At 46.5% G+C, this 17,170-nt stretch overlaps 1 protein-coding gene across 3 annotated transcripts in view; it reads right to left on the minus strand.

Moving 5' to 3' along the window:
- Nucleotides 1-17,170, minus strand: part of LOC133246454 (solute carrier family 23 member 1-like) — a 170,504-nt gene that overhangs the window by 3,086 nt on the left and 150,248 nt on the right. For 2 of the 3 annotated variants that reach the window (XM_061414791.1, XM_061414792.1), the window contains exons 9-15: nucleotides 14,253-14,434; nucleotides 12,487-12,607; nucleotides 11,241-11,397; nucleotides 10,309-10,562; nucleotides 3,347-3,511; nucleotides 2,856-2,964; nucleotides 1,510-1,605 (exon numbers count right to left, since the gene is read on the minus strand). In XM_061414791.1, coding sequence (XP_061270775.1) covers nucleotides 1,510-1,605; nucleotides 2,856-2,964; nucleotides 3,347-3,511; nucleotides 10,309-10,562; nucleotides 11,241-11,397; nucleotides 12,487-12,607; nucleotides 14,253-14,434 — 1,084 coding nt within the window. Of the gene's footprint in view, nucleotides 1-2; nucleotides 722-1,509; nucleotides 1,606-2,855; nucleotides 2,965-3,346; nucleotides 3,512-10,308; nucleotides 10,563-11,240; nucleotides 11,398-12,486; nucleotides 12,608-14,252; nucleotides 14,435-17,170 lie in introns of those variants that run through there. The other variant, XM_061414793.1, reaches the window with a different exon arrangement.

The raw sequence follows: 17,170 nt of genomic DNA on the forward strand, positions 1-17,170 counted from the left end.
AGGAGACAGCGAGCGAGGTCAGGACTGGGCCCCAAGGGAGCTGGCGGACCTGGGCAGGAGGAGCCTCTGGAGAGGCCAGTTCGCAATGCCCTGGTCCTGCCGGCAGCTCGTCCTTCTCCTCCTCCCAGCCCACCCCAAGAATCAGCTCAGCTCAACTCCACCCAACTCAACTCAATGGATGAGAGAGTTGGACCATAAAGAAGGCTTGAGCGCCAAAGAACTGCCGCTTTAGAGCTATAGTGCTGGAGAAGACTCTTGGGAGTCCCTTGGATAGCAAGGAGATCCAACCAGTCCATCCTAAAGGAAATCAACCCTGAATATTCATTAAAAGGACTGATGCTGAGGCTGAAGATCCAATACTTTGGCCACCTGATGAGAAGAGCTGACTCACTGGAAAAGACCCTGATGCTGGGAAAGATTGAAGGCAGGAGGAGAAGGGGACACAGAAGACAGAGGATGAGATGGTTGGATGCATCACCGACCCGATGGACATGAGTTTGAGTAAGCTCCGGGAGTTGGTGATGGACAGGGAGTCCTGGTGTGCTGCAGTCCATGGAGATACAGAGAGTCATAAGTGACTGAGTGACTAAACAACAGCAACAACTCAGCTCATCACCAGAAGTTTCTGAGCTCTAGGGTACGACCTTCTGTGAACCACTGTTCTTTCCTCCTCTTCCGGGGTGGACCTTTCTATGTTTCAGTGTTTCTGGAATGCAGGTGTCTTTTGTGTTTGGTGGAGAGAAGAAATGTGGAAAACAGAATATCAGAATAAGCAGGAGTTATTACAGAGGTCCTTTCAAGAAACTGTCGGAGGACTAAGAAGGGAGCACGGAAAGCCACCAGTGAGGACAGCTCTGCACCCTTCACTGGACACATCCTCAGCACTGATGGGTTTGCTGTGCTCACCGCCACACTTGGTGCCCTGTAGTGTAAGGGTCTGTGGTTGTGTCTCCCTTTCCTACGAGCCTGTGAGGCTCCAGAAGGCCGGGCATGTCCTGCTGCTCTCTGTATGCTCAGTACAGAGCACCTGGAGCACAGCACACCAGCTATGGCTTTGGTTGGGATATGAATCTATACTGTGTTCTCTCCCTCCCCAGCTAGACTGCAGGCTCTAAGAGAGCTGGGGCTGTGCCTTTTGCGCTTTGCTTCTGGTATGTTTCCCACCTTGTGGTCCTTTTATGGGCTGAACTGTGCTCACCAACCCACCCCCAAAATCAAATGTTGAAGCCCTAACCACCCTCCTCACATTCCTCAGAATACTGCCTAGAGGCTTTCTGTGTGGACACCAGGCTGCCCTGGTTTACCCTGGATACGGGAGGGCTGAGCACGGTGTAAGGATGTAGACCTTGTAGACAGGGACTTTAAATCACCCCACCCAGACCCTGGACCCGCTCAGGGTATGCTGTGGCCAGCCTCACATGGGAACTGGGGCTAGGGAAGCAACGCGGCTGGCCCTAATGCTGACCGTCTACCCAAACTGCCAGCTTACAGGGCAGAGATGAGTCCTACCAGGGATGGTGTTGTCCAACAGGAATCCCAGAAATCCACCAACAAACATGCCTGTGGTCAGCAGCACCTGGATGACTTGGTCCAGCTGAAGAATCCCTACAGTGGAGGCAAAAGTGACAGGGATTACAAAATGGGCAGAGGATCTTGACAGAGACTTTCCCAAAGAAGATGTCCAGATGACCAACGAGTACATGAAAGGTGTTCAGCATCACTGACAGCAGGGAAATGCAAATCAAAACCACAGTGAGATAGTCATCTCACACCTGTGAGGATGGCTTTTCCCAAAAAGAACTGAGAAGTGTTGGCAAGGGTGTGGAAAAATAGAAACCCTTATGCATCATTGATGGGCCTGTAAATTAGTGCAGCCGTATGGAAAACAGCATGGATGTTCCTTAAAAATTTGAAAACAGAACTACCATTCAGTTCAGTTCAGTCACTCAGTCGTGTCTGACTCTTTGCAACCCCAGGAATTGCAGCACGCCAGGCCTCCCTGTCCATCATTATGACCCAACAATTCCACTTCTGGGTATTTATTCAAAGAAAATGAAAACACCAACTCAACAAGACACATGCACAGCCACATTCACAGTAGCATTATTTACAACAGCCAAGATATCGAAACAACCTAAGTGTTCATCAGTGGATGAGCAACTAAAGAAAATGTGTATGTTTACAATGGATATTATCCAGCCATAAGGAAAAGAATGCAATGTCGCTATTTACACAACATGGATAGACCTTGAGGGCACTGTGCTGTGAAATAAATCAGAGAGAGAAAAACAAATAGGTATGATCTCACTTATTATATGTAGACTCTTAAAAAAAAAAAAAACTCATAGAAAAAGAGATCAGATTTGTAGTTACCAGAAGCGGGAAGTGGGAGAAGGAGGTGCTGGAGGAAGGTGATCAAAAGGTACACACTTCCGGTTATGAGATAAGGATGAGCAGTGTAATGTACAACATGAAAACTATGGTTAATGCTGCTGTATGTTAACCATACAGTTCTTAACAGAATAAACCCTAAGAGTTCTCACTACAAGGAAAAATGTTTTTCTTTTTTCCCCCACTTTTTTTATTGTATCCATGTGAGATGATGGGTGTTAACTAGACTTATTTTGGTAATCATTTCACAATGGATGTACATCAAAACTTTATGCTGTATACCTGGAATCATACAGTGATGTATGCCAGTTATATCTCAACAAAACTGGAAATAAGTAATGGCGATGTAATGTACAACATGGTGACTATAGTTAATTTAAAAGAAGTGACAGGAATTCCCGGCAACCAAGGGCCCCACCGGCTCTGCTCCTGGAATGGTCACAGTCTAGAGGATGGAGAATCACCTGTGCGGAGCCTCTCTGGGTTCTTGTTCACCCAGTTGGGAATGGCAAGCCCACAGAAGATGGAGAAGCCGAAGATGAAGAGGTTTCTGGATGAGTTCAAGTCCACGTACTGCAAGAGAGAGGCCCGGAGCCATCAGCACCTATACCGAACACCAAGCACCCCTCTAAAGTGCCCCCTGTTCGCCCATCACTGGAGGCTGGAGGGGGAGGTTGGATTCAGAGGGCACAGGCTCTGGGTCAAGTCCCAACTCCCCCTTGACCCTGAGAGCTGAGTGGTTTGGATAATTCAATACAAACGGATCCAATTTTGTTTTTCAGAAGTTTGGATGTTCCTGGTTACTTCTTCCCTCCATTTGGGGCCGGTGCATTTGCTGGGACTGGAGGATGCCCTTCTCCTCCCTTGTCCCCAGGCTGTTCCATTCATCTCCATCCCCATGAGCTCCTCTCAGGAGATGCAATGCTCCTGCTTTTCCAAGGGTGCCTTGCCTCACCTGGAGATTGGAAATCCCCACGGCAGTGATGACCCCGAACATCACCAGGAACATGCCTCCGACCACGGGTGCCGGGATGGTGACAAATGCAGCCCCGATCTTCCCAAATATGCCCATCAGGAGCAGCACGCAGCCCGCAGCGACAATCACCATCCTGCTTCCTACCTGCAGCACGCAGGGAGAAGGGATACAGATGGTGGCTGAGCTCCAACCAGGCCACATGCCCTGGAGACCTCTGCACTCTTCCTGGGGAATCACAAACAACAGCTCCAGGGGACCTGCAGGAGGAGCCCCCTCTACTTCTCATGGGGCTAGGGAAAGGATGAGGGTGTGATCTTGGGTCCCAGCCTCTGCCCTCACCTCTCCTCTCTGCTGCTCTCATACCTATCTTCAAGTCCTGACTCCAGTGCTCCTTCTCTGGGCAGCTTTTTGTGAAGAAGTGGCAAGAAGTCTCTTTTGGGAAGGAGTGGCCCAATGCTTAAGAATGGAGTTTGAGAGCCAGTTCCAACTCTGCCTCTAACTAGCTGTGCGGCTTTACACATGTTATCTAACCTCTCCAAATATCAGCCTTCAAATTTATCAGGTAGAATTAATAATACGTACTTCACAAGCTTATTATAGGAGGCCAGCATTGGTACCCTGGCAGGACCAAAGCCAGATAAGGGCACTACAAGCAAAGAACCTACAGGTGAACCTTGAACAATGATTTTGAACTGTGTAGGTTCCTTTACTGGAGAAGGCAATGGCAACCCACTCCAGTACTCTTGCCTGGAAAATCCCATAGACAGAGGAGCCTGGTAGGCTGCAGTCCATGGGGTCACTGAGGGTCGGACATGACTGAGCGACTTCACTTTCACTTTCCACTTTCATGCATTGGAGAAGGAAATGGCAACCCACTCCAGTGTTCTTGCCTGGAGAATCCCAGGGATGGGGGAGCCTGGCGGGCTGCCGTCTATGGGGTCGCACAGAGTGGGACATGACTGAAGCGACGTAGCAGTAGCAGCAGGTTCCTTTACATGCAGATATTTTTCAACAGTAAACAATGCAGCACTAAACAATCCATGGTAGGCTGAATCTGTGAATGTGGAACCACAGATATGATGGAACCATGGATATCGAGGGACCACATGTATAAAGATCCAACTATAAGTTATGCAAGGGTTTTTGGCTGTGAGGATGGTTGGTGCACCTAATTCCACCCCATTTCCCATATTGTTCTAGGGTCAACTGTACAGACCAATATCCTTGATGAATGTAGATACAAAAACTATCAACAAAATATTAGCAAACCAAATTTAACAGCACATTAAAAGGATCATACACTATGATCAAGTGGGATTTATCTCTGGGATGCCAGGATGTCTGGACATATGCAAATCAGTAAATGTGATACACCACATTAATAGAATGAAAGATAAAAGTATATGATCATCTCAACAGATGCAGAAAAAGCAATGGACAGAATGGAACATCCTTTCTTGATTAAAAAAAGACTTTCAACAAGTCAAATATAGAAAGAATGTAGCTAAAGGCAAATATAAAAAGCCCACAACTCACATCATGCTCAAGGCTCAAAGGTGGGAAACTTTTCTTCTACGATCAGATCAGAACCAAGACTAGGGTGACAACCTCACCACTCCTATTCCACACATTACTGGAAGTCCACAGCCATAGGAACCAGGTAACATAAAGAAATAAAAGGCATCCAAATGAAAAAGGTAGGAGTAAAATTATCTTTATTTGCAGACGATATCATCTCATATGTAGAAAATTCTAAGACTGCACTAAGAAATTGTTAGAACTAATCGGTGAATTCAGTAAAGTAACAGGATAGAAAATCAACGTACAGAAATGTCACATTTTTCCACACTAATAATAAAACATCTGAAAAAGAAATAAAACATACCCATTCATAATAGCATCAAAAACAATAAAATATGTAAAGATGAATTTAAACAAGGAGGTGGAAACTATAAGACTTTGATGAAAGAAACTGAAGAAGACGCAAACGAATGCAAAGATATATTATGTCATGACTTGAAGAATTAGTATTGCTAACTGTCCATATTACTGAAGCCATCTATGGATTCAATGCAATCCCTATCAAATTTTCAACAGCATTTTCACAGGAATAGAAAAAAAAATCCTAAATGCTTACATATAGTAGTATAGTGTCAGCTGTTCAGTTGTGTCCACTCTTTGCAACCCCATGGACTGTAGCCCACCAGGACCCTCTGTCCATGGTATTCTCCAGGCAAGACTACTGGAGTGGGTAGCCATTCCCTTCTCCAGGGGATCTTCCCAACCCAGGGATCAAGCCAGATCTCCTGCATTGCAGGGGGATTCTTTATCATCTGAACCACCAAGGAAGCCCCTAAAATGCTTATGTAAGCACTGCTGCTGCTGCTGCTAAGTTGCTTCAGTCGTGTCCAACTCTGTGCGAACCCCTAGACAGAAGCCCACCAGGCTCCCCCGTCCCTGGGATTCTCCAGGCAAGAACACTGGAGTGGGTTGCCATTTCCTTCTCCAATGCATGAAAGTGAAAAGTGAAAGGGAAGTCGCTCAGTCGTGTCCGACTCTTAGCGACCCCATGGACTGCAGCCCACCACGCTCCTCCATCCATGGAATTTTCCAGGCAAGAGTACTGGAGTGGGGTGCCATTGCCTTCTCCGTATGTAAGCACAAGAGATGCCAAATAGATAAAGCAATCCTGAAAAAGAAAAATAAAGCTGGAGGCATCTCAATTCCTGATTTCAAACTATACTACAAAACTATAGTAATCAAAACAGTATGGTGCTCGCATAAAAACAGACACATATACCAAGGGGACAGAATTGAGAGCCCAGAAATAAGTCCATGCATATACGGGCAATGTTTGACAGGGCTTCCCAGGGTGCAAGCTTCATCCCTGGTCATGGAAGGAACATCCCACATGCCATGTGGCCCAGCCAAAATGTAAAAAAAAAAAAAAAAAAAAACAAAGAAATGAACAAAAACATTAAAATGATACTCCAGGGTAGGTTGTTTTGTAGGAATAAAAAGCTCTGGAGATCTGTTGCACAGCATTGTGGATACACTTACTAGTACTGAACTGTACACTTCAAAAATATTAAGATGGTAGATTTTATGTTATGTGTCTTCTACCACAATGTTAAAAATTTTAAGATACTCCAATGTCAACAACTTGAAGTCTGTTAATGCAGTGATAGAGTAGCAGAATTCACCTTTGCTTATTTCTCTTCCCAGCTTAAGAGCACATTGACCACTGACTGCCACCTGGTGGCTGGTGCAGGTTGACACGCCCAGCGAGGACCAGCAGTGGCACAACCAGGGCACCAGTCCCGTCCTCTGGCCACACGGAGTGTGAAGGGCATGCCCCCGCTATTCAGGGCCTAACAAAACATGGTCCACTGGAGAAGGGCATGGCAAACCACTTCAGTATTCTTGCCTTGAGAAGACCATGAGCACAATCTATTTAACTGACTTCATAAGAAAACATGTGATAAGAATTTACCACATCAGCAGGCCTCCCTCGCCTGCCCGCTGCATCTCTTAAAGTTATCCTATATTAATAAAGCTACTTCTTGCCTATCAAAAAAAAAAAAAAAAAAAGAATTTACCACATCAAAGGAAACTTCTGTTTTGTTTGCAAGCCTAACAATGAACTGTGGGAACTAAGCATGAATCTAAGCACAATGAATCAACTTTTCAGGTTCAACCAACGCCCTTTGGATACACTGATGATGAATGGCAGGTCATCCCAAATCCTACCACCACAGAATTTACCATGCAGCCCTGGGCCTCTTTGGTCTCAGGACTGACATCTGGGCTGGAAGCTACAACACCCTAGAGAAGTGATGGGAAGTCTCCGACCAACCTAATTCCTCCCCTCACGCCACCACTTGTCCCCCACTTCCCACCCCACCAACTAGGAGAGAACCAAAAACTAGTGAAGGCAAAGGAGAAAAGGAAAGATATACCCATCTGAATGCAGAGTTCCAAAGAATAGCAAGGAGAGATAAGAAAGCCTTCCTAAGTGAACAAGGCAAACCAATACAGGAAAACAAAAGAATGGGAAAGACTAGAGATCTCTTCAAGAAAATTAGAGATTCTAAGGGAACATTTCGTGCAAAGGTGGGCACAATAAACGACAGTATGGATCTAATAGACACAGAAGATATTAAGAAGAGGTGGCGAGAATACACAGATCTATACAAAAAAGGACTTAATGGCCCAGATAACCACAATGCTGTGATCATTCATCTACAGCCAGCCATCTTGGAGTGTGAAGTCAAGTGGGCCTTAGGAAGCATCACTATGAACAAAGCTAGTGGAGGTGAAGGAATTCCAGCTGAGCTATTTCAAATCCTAAAAGATGAAGCTGTGAAAGTGCTGCACTCAATATGCCAATATTTGGAAAACTCAGCAGTGGCCACAGGACTGAAAAAGGTCAGTTTTCATTCCAATCCCAAAGAAAGGCAATGCCAAAGAATGTTCAAACTACTGCACAATTGCACTCATTTCACATGCTGGCAAAGTAATGCTCAAAATTCTCTATGCCAGGTTTCAATAACAGTACATGAACCATGAACTTCCAGATACACAAGCTGGATTTAGAAAAGAGGAACCAGAAATCAAATTGCCAACATCCACTGGATCACAGAAAAAGCAAGAAAAATCCAGAAAAACATTTACTTCTGCTTCACTGACTATGCTAAAGCCTTTGACTGTGTGGATCACAACAAACTGGAAAATTCTTAAAGAGACAGAAATATCAGACCACCTTACCTTCCTCCTGAGAAACCGGTATGCAGGTCAAGAAGCAGCAGTTAGAACCAGACATGGAAAAATGGACTAGTTCCAAATCGGGAGAGGAGTACATCAACACTGTATATTGTCACCCTGCTTACTTAACATATATGCAGAGCACATGATGCGAAATGCCCGACTGGATGAAGCAAAAGCTGGAATCAAGATTGTCGGGGGAAATATCAATAACCTCAGATATGCAGATGACACCACCTTATTGCAGAGAGCAAAGAGGAATTAAAGGTTCAGACACAACTGAACAACTGGACTGAACTGAACTGTAGTCCATGGGGTTGCAATGGGTAGGATACAATTGAGCAACTGAACAACTGGATTTGCACCCTGCTCATGTACCTTTTTGCCCTGCTCCTTCCTTCTACTCTCAGTTCAGTTCAGTTCAGTCGCTCAGTCGTGTCCAACTCTTTATGACCCCATGAATCGCAGCATGCCAGGCCTCCCTGTCCATCACCACCTCCTGGAGATCACTCAGACTCACGTCCATCGAGTCAGTGATGCCATCCAGCCATCTCATCCTGTGTCGTCTCCTTCTCCTCCTGCCCCCAATCCCTCCCAGCATCAGAGTCTTTTCCAATGAGTCAACTCTTCGCATGAGGTAACCAAAGTACTGGAGTTTCAGCTTTAGCATCATTCCTTCTACTCTAAACAGCCTTAATTTAGAAATGATGCATCAAAATTTTTTTGTTCCATTTATTGAGTATAATTTTCTGTTCTGTGTGATATTTGCTTCCTTTAGCAGGAAGAATAGTTGCTGCTTTTTACTCACGTAGCCCATTCCTATTATATTTCTGTGTGGGTCAGTGGTCCTCACATGGAAAAACATTCCTTTCACTTGCACTAAGGGTTTGGAAACTTTGGGAAAATACCCAGGCTTCCATGGTGTCAATTGCTCCAGGGCTGGGTGCTGGCTGTGCTGTTGCTCACGCGTTTTAGCTCCCACTGTGGGCCCGAGGCCATGCAGATACAGAGGTGGATAGGTCTGAGGGTGCGATCAGAAAATGCAGAGAGGGGAAATGAGTAGCAGGCTCTGGATTCTCCAAAGCTGACTTCACTTGTTCTGGGAAACACCACACCTCTGCACTGAAGCAGACAGGAAAGCAACATCGTAATAGTATTCTTTTCTAAGCCTTCTTAGAAAGCACCATCTTGAAGAATTCGTGCTGAACTTATGGGGCTTTCCTGTGGAAAATGGGAGCCCAGAAGAGATTTTAAGTAGGAACTAATTTAATTGGGTTCTAGAAAGATCCTTGGGCAGCCAGGTGGCAGCTAGATGAGAGATGGGCAAGATCCTGGGAAGAGATAGTTAGGGATGCTGCCATGTTCAGGTGAGAGATGATTGATCAAGCTGTGGTCCTGCTTGGAGAAAAGAGGACAGGAGGGCCACAGGCACACAGAGAAGACAGAATCCACTGTGAGGGGTGCAGGTCAGAGACAATAAGGATGCCCTGGGTGAATCTACAGGACAAGGTTTACAATGAGGAGAGGTAAGACGGGGGCATGGTCTGAACATCACAGAGGCCATGCTGAGTGAGAGGCACCCTTGGGACACGAAGGCACAGGTGACCACAGCCAAGAAGGTCAGAACAGTAGCAGAATAATGGCTCCTCAGAGATGTCCACATCCTGATCCCAAACTCACACGGCAAAGGGGACTTAAGGATTTTGAGATGGAGAGAGTATCCTGAATTACCCAGGTGGCCCAGTCTAATTACACACACCCACATAAGCAGGGTCTTTCCCAGGTGTAGTCAAAGGGAGACGTGACAAGGGAAGAAAGGTCAGAGAGATGCAATGTTGCTGGCTTTAAGATGGGGGAAAGAGGCCATAGCCAAGGATGTGGGGAGCCTCTAGATGATGGAAAAAGCAAGGCGATGGATTCTCCCCGGAGCCTCCAGGCAGGAACGTAGCCCCACTAATAACTTTACTGTAGTCCTGTGAGACCTGTGTTGGAGTTCTGACCTCCAGGTTGGTAAGATACTAAATTTGGGTTGTTGAAAGCCATTAAGTTTCTGGCAATGTGTTGCAGCAACAATAAGAGACTAAGACATGGATGACAGATCCAGGTACTTAGCCTGCACACCCACCACCCACCCCTGCCACACACACATACCCATGGACCAATGTCTGCAGCCTTACCCTGGTGATGCCCAGTGCGCCCACATTCTGGCTGTAGGAGGTGGTGCCATTCCCTGTCCCCCAGGCCCCTGCCAGCAGGCAGCCCAGGCCCTCGATGCCGATGCCTCGGTTGATGGCGTGCTTCGGAGGGGGTGGTACCCCCACCAGGCGGGCACAGGCATGATAATCGCCTATTGACTCCACCACTGAGGAGATCACCCCTGCGATGATCCCAAAGACCCCAGCCAGGCTGACGGTAGGGAAGCCCCACTGTCCTGAAAATGCAATGCAGAGGGAATATTAACCCAGAAGACAACAGGTTACTGGATCCCAAATAATTTCTTTCCGAGAGGATTCTCCGGAAGGCTTTAAAAGCTGGGCAACACGTCTTCCAGCCCCACAACTGTCCTGAGACTTTGTCTTGAACCCCTGCCTCACCCGTGCCTCCCTGGGGGGGGGGGGGTCCCATGCCCTGACCTTGGGGTCACAGTGCGCACAAAGAACCAGCAATCCAGCCTTTTCCCAGGAAGGCCCTGAAGCATTCTGAAGTCCAGATACTTACTCAGGGAGGCTGTAGCTCCCTAGCCCCCGAGGCCACCCCTGCCCATCACCACTGAAACGTGCTTATTCACACAACCTGAGCCAAGAACTGCAGGGAAAGGAGACCAGAAGAGGCCTAAGGGATGGCCTTGACCTCCAACCCAGAAATGTTCTCATTCAGTCCCGAGCCTCCCTTGTGAGGGACCCACCGAGTCCAGGAGGAGCCCCAGATGCTGGCTAGAGGTCGGGGTTCCTCTGTGCTTTTCCCCGCCACAGGCTGTTGTCAGATCCCTTGGAGAAGATTCTCCCCCCACCCCCTGGCTCTATTCACCACCCGCTCTGGTGCCCTGAGCCCCATGGACAGACCTAGGAAGCGTGTGTCCCAGGCAACAAGGGCCCAGTCTGCTCATTACCTGGGTAAGGGAAGCGAAACCACGGAGCCTGGCTCAGGACGCTGCCTTTGGTGTCAGTGCGGGCCAGGTACCCGTAGGCTGTGGGTGCTGAAGGGAGGGCATCGGTGACTGTGAGCACAAAGCAGAGCAGCCACGAGATGCAGAGCCCCAGCAGTACCTGCGGAAGGGAGGTGCCCTTCACACCTGGTCCCACTCCCTGCCCCTGTCCACACCTCCCAGAAAGGTTGGGCAAAAGAGAGAATTCAGAAAAGCTCTTCAAAATGAGGAAGTGTTGGATTAGGAACCCTCCCAGTGACAACAGAAATCTGTGTGTCAGGGGATAAGTAACACAGTAAAGGAACACAGACAGTAAACCAAAGGGAGACCTTATGCCAGGTAAAGGCAGAAATGTCCAGGAAAGTAGACAAGGCCTGGGTCAGAAGGACTGCAAGCTGACTCCCTTTCTACTGTTTTCTGGTCACATAACTTGCTTCAAACTCCTTGAGCCTGAGTTTGCTCATCTGTACAATGGAATTTCAGCCATTGCTCTGCAGAGCCTGAAGCAGGATTTCTTAAAGTGGGGTCCTCAGATGTATTGGTTTATAATCTCTGGTGGTAGAACTCCAGACATCTGTATTTTTAGCAATGTTCCCAAGTGAATCTTATGCACACTGAACTTCTGAACCACTGGCCTACAGGGTTGTGGAAGGATCAACGAGATCATTACATGGAAGTATCTTTTTTATAATGCAGAATGTAGGTCATAGGTGAATCAGACCTGAAAACACCTTTATGGGGTTGCCAACTGCGCCTGCTTGACAGATTGGAACAAATTCAACAGAGAAGGCTCTGAAAAAGGAGGCACAGTCTGAATCATCCAGGAACCAATGAGAAAGAACCTAAGCATCTTGGCCCTTCGTTTTGCACCCATAGTGGTGATTCTGGCTACCTCCCCCAGGGCCATGCTCTGAGGACATCCCGGGAAACATGAGGAAGCTGTCCCACACTGGCGACCACTGTGGCAACCTGGGGCAAGCTCTCTGCTCCCGCAGGAGAGAAGCATTGAGGGATGAGCTGTAGGGCATTAATCCAGTGCTCCCACCACCCATGGGCAGGGTGGGGAGGAGCAGTTAGGGGAGGCCGAGGAGGAGAGGCCACTGCAGGTAGAGAGCATTTGACTTGAGGCCCATCAGGATGAGCAAGAGGCTGCCCCTCACTCTCCAAGTGAGTCAGCTAAGAATGGCAGTGGGTGGGGAGTGCTTCTTACAGGGAAGATCTGAAACAGGTAGAACTTAGAGGTGTGAGACTTCTTCTCTCGTCCATAAACGGGCACGGGCACTGCGATGTTCTTCAGGTACTGAGAAAACAGCACGATGAGGAAGATGGTCCTGAAACAGAAACAAACCACACCCAACCTGGTGAGCTGGGGCTCATCCGGAGCGAGGATCCAGGAAGCTGGGCCACCATGTGCCTCTGGGTCTGGGGAGTAGGGGCTGCGCTAGGAAGGTTCTCATCTAGGCCCTGCTCTGCATCCTGCCAGCTGGGAATAGGTGGGTGGGCCCCTTTCAGAGGCTGCCGGTAGCTGACGAGGAAGAGTGGGCAGAGGACTACTATTCCTTGGGACCTGAGAAATGAGCATGACAGCTGCATAGATCCAAACTGGAGCCACTGAGGCCAGGGTCAAAGCCCATGTGAATGAACACATCCATTTGTTGTTGCCAAATTTCTCCAAAGCTCTGTTTAAATGTTGAGGGCCTCTTCCCCACCCCACTCCTAAGCCTTCCTGACACTCTTCCCCTGCCCTCTCCATCCCCCACAAGCTGGCTGTCACCACCCCATTCCCTGAATAAGCTTGACACTCTGGGACCCTCATCAGTGTCTCCTGGTATCACAGGTACTTGGACTCAAGTCTTAACCCTCCGCTAAACTACCAAATGCTTGAGAGCTGGGCTATGTCTCTGTACCCTTCCCAGGAGCTGGAGGTGTACAAATATTTGCTCAGTGAAAACCTAGGAGGCAAGGGACAGGTAGCATCAGCTGTCTGTGAACCCTGCACTAAGTATGTTTAGACACTGCCTGTGATGAACTCATTGTCTATGAAGACTAATAACAAATAAATAGTAATAATATATTCTAAATAGCCATTTCACTGCTTTTTAAGGTATTATAATGTACATGAACTAGAGAGCCTCTTGATGAGAGTGAAAGAGGAGAGTGAAAAAGTCAGCTTAAAACGCAATATAAAAAAAATTAAGATCATGTCATCTGGTCCCATCACTTCATGGTAAATAGAAGGGGGAAATGGGGAAGCAGTGACAGATTTCCTCTTCTTGGGCTCTAAAATCACTTCAGATGGTGACTGCAGCCATGAAATTAGACGACAATTGCTTCTTGGCAGGAGAGCTATGACAAAGCTAGACAGTGTGTTAAAACACAAAGACATCATTTTGCTGACAAAGGTCCATCTAGTCAAAGCTATGGTCTTTCCAGTAGTCATGTATGGGTGTGAGAGCTGGCCAATAAAGAAGGCAGAGTGCTGAAGCATTGATGCTTTTGAACTGTGGTGTTGAAGAACACTCTTGAGAGTCCCTTGGAAAGCAAGATCAAACCAGTCAATCTTAAAGGAAATCTACCCTGAATACTCTGGAAGGACTGATGCTGAAGCTGAAGCTCCAGTACTTTGGCCACCAGATGCGAACAGCTGACTCATTGGAAAAGACCCTGACACGGGAAAGACTGAAGGCAGAAGGAGAAGAGGGTAACAGAGGATGACATGGTTGGATGGCATCATCTATTCAATGGACATGACCTTGGGCAAACTCCAGGAGATGGTGAGATATACAGGGAAGCCTGGCATGTTGCAGTCCATGGGATCACGAAGAGTCTGACACAACTTGGCCACTGAACAACAGTTGTTCATGAAAGTACTTGTAAACCACCTGAGCTTGCCAATATCCAGGACTCACTCTTTTAACTGGGTAATCTTCCTCTAGAAGGAACTCAAATGGCCCTCCCACCCAGGAGGGTACTTACGTGGCAGCAATCCCCCAGTGGATCCCAGCGTCGTCACCCGCGGGATCAAAGAGAGGCAGGGCCATCAGGGAGATTGTGGGAGCAATGGTCAAGGGGCCGATGAAGCGCATGAGGAAGCCAATGAGGCCTGAGAAGCCCACCAGCATCTGGACACAGGAGGCAACCAAGACGGCTCCCTGCAGCTGAAGAGAAAGAGTGGGGCTCATCAAGTGAGAGCCCGAGGCAGGGTGGGGCCTTCGGCGGGCGGTGCGGAGCCTGCAGTGGGGCGGGTCCTCAGCCCAGCCCAGGCCACCGGGAATGCTGGTACCTTCAGAGGCAGAGCAGAGGACAGAGCTGGACCCTAAGGGAACCAATGGAAGGTGAGCTCTGACCTCATTCCTCTCTCCAGTCCTCTATTGCCAACTGTCTGTTGGACATTTTCACCTTATGTGAAGTTTTTCAGGAAGTAGACTGCAAGGTTATCATGGTGATAATGCTGATGACTTGTAATACTGGTGTTACCCAGTAGTGTATTGACCGTCTTGCTGCTTTACTTTTCTCTGTTTTCCTACTTTCTGACTCAGAGGCTGCCAAAGGGGACAGAGAGTGAATTGTTGAGGTTCTGTGGGCTGTCCAGGCTCAGTCGAAACTTTTCCAGACAAGATGGAAACAAATGAGCTTGCCCGTGTTCTAATTAAACTCCATGGGCAGGCCCTGAAATTTGTATTTTGTACAATTTGGACTTGTCATGAAATATTCTTTTGATTTTTTTCAATCATTTAAAATATAAAACCATTTTTAGCTTGCGGACTTTTCAAAAAACAAACAGAAGACAGGCAACGGTCCAGATTTGGCTCACAGACTGTAGTTTGCCAACCCCTGAGCTATGGGACTCATTGAGTTTATTTCTCTTTTTTTACTTTACTTATTTGGTGTTATACTTTCTTTTTTTATCCCTTGCTTTGAAGTCTGATTTCCCAGAAAAGAAAGAAGTCTGATTCCTGCTTTCTTTTGATTAGTGTTAATATAGTATATTCCTCTCCATATATTTACTTTTAATCTACATGTATCTTTATATTTAAAGTAGGTTTCTAGAGAAAGATAAATATAATATTATATCACTTATATATAGATCTTTTTAAAAAGGGTATAAATGAACTTATTTACAAAACAGAAATAGAGTCACAGATGTAGCAGACAAACTTATGGTTATCAGGGGATAAGAGATTCCCTGATAGGGGTGGGGGAAATTAGAAGACTGAGGATGACATATACACACTACTATATATAAAACAGATAACTAATAAAGACCTGCTGTATAGCATGGGGAACACGACTCAGTACTCTGTAATGGTCTGTACATAAGGAGTGGATGTATGTATAACTGATTCACTTTGCTGTGCATCTGAAACTAACACAACACTGTAAATCAACTCTACTCCAATAAAATTGTTTAATAATCAAAGTAGGTTTCATCTGGACAACATATGTGGGGTCTTCTTTTTTTATCCACTCTGACAATCTCTGGTCTTTTAATCAGTGCCTTTAGAGCAATGATGTTCACAGTAATTATTGATCTAGTTGGATTAATATCCACCATATCCATTACTATTTTCTACTTGTTGTCCCAGGTCTTCATTTCTTTCTTGTCTTCTACTCTTTTTCTGCCTTTGGTGGTTTTAACTGATATTTGTATATGACTCCATTTTCTCTCCTTTCTTAGCATAACTATTATCCATTGTTTTCCCTTTAGTGGTTGCCCTAGAGTTTGCAATAAACATTTACAGTGAACTCAAGTCCACTTTCAAATAACACTATACCACTTCCTGAGTCGCATGAATAACTTATAGTAACAAAACAATCCTAATTTCTCCCACCTAGCCATTTTATCATTGCTGTCATTTATTTCACTTATAAATAAGCATACACAAGTATATAAAATTTTTTAAACTACCATAATACCAGAAGGTGAAGTTTAAATTGGTCTAATGTGTTGAAACCTGAGCTCACCATCTCTTCCCTACCACCATTTTCTTACAACATAATGACCATTTACCTGTCCTCTCTATTACTTCTTATCTCCCAGAAAGAAATGACATGACTATTGGTCCTGTATTTGCCTCACTTTCATTTGTGGCTACTATTGTGATGTAGAGTTGGACTGCTAACCATTGGTGGTTTCAAGACTTGAGATGTGTGTCAACAAATATAACCCAGTGAAACATGGAAAAATCTACCTTGAATTCCAATAGGCTGCTGCTGCTGCTGCTGCTGCTGCTGCTAAGTCGCTTCAGTCGTGTCCGACTCTGTGCGACCCCATAGACGGCAGTCCACCAGGCTCCCCCGTCCCTAAGATTCTCCAGGCAAGAATACTGGAGTGGGTTGCTATTTCCTTCTCCAATGCATGAAAGTGAAAAGTGAAAGTGAAGTTGCTCAGTCGTGTCCGACTCTTGGCGACCCCATGGACTACAGCCTACCAGGCTCCTCTGTCCATGGGATTTTCCAGGCAAGAGTACTGGAGTGGGGTGCCATTGCCTTCTCCATCCAATAGGCTAGCTCAGTGAATTAAACCAATCCATTGATCAGTGAAAGGAAGTTGAAACTTGCAAAAACTTTCCCATGTTTACAGCACTAGTGAAAAGCCCTGGACCAGCAGATGGAGCTAAAATACCACAGCTAAGACTCTGGGTTTGTGCTCACTCTCAGACACTTGGAAGTGATGTGGGAAAGAAAGAGTGGAGGCTACTGTTCTGGATCTGGACAAGAAGAACCTCACCCTGGGCCCTGTGCTTTAGAGCAGGGGTTGGCAAACTTTTTCTGTAACTGGTCAGATAGTAAACATTTCAGGTTTTGTGGGCCACATGTAGTTTCTGTCACATATTCTTTTTTTAATTTTAAACAACTTAAAAATTGTAAAAACCAGGACTTCCCTGGTGGTC

Source organism: Bos javanicus, chromosome 4 (genome assembly GCF_032452875.1).
Source record: "Bos javanicus breed banteng chromosome 4, ARS-OSU_banteng_1.0, whole genome shotgun sequence".
Classification (NCBI taxonomy): Eukaryota; Metazoa; Chordata; class Mammalia; order Artiodactyla; family Bovidae; genus Bos; species Bos javanicus.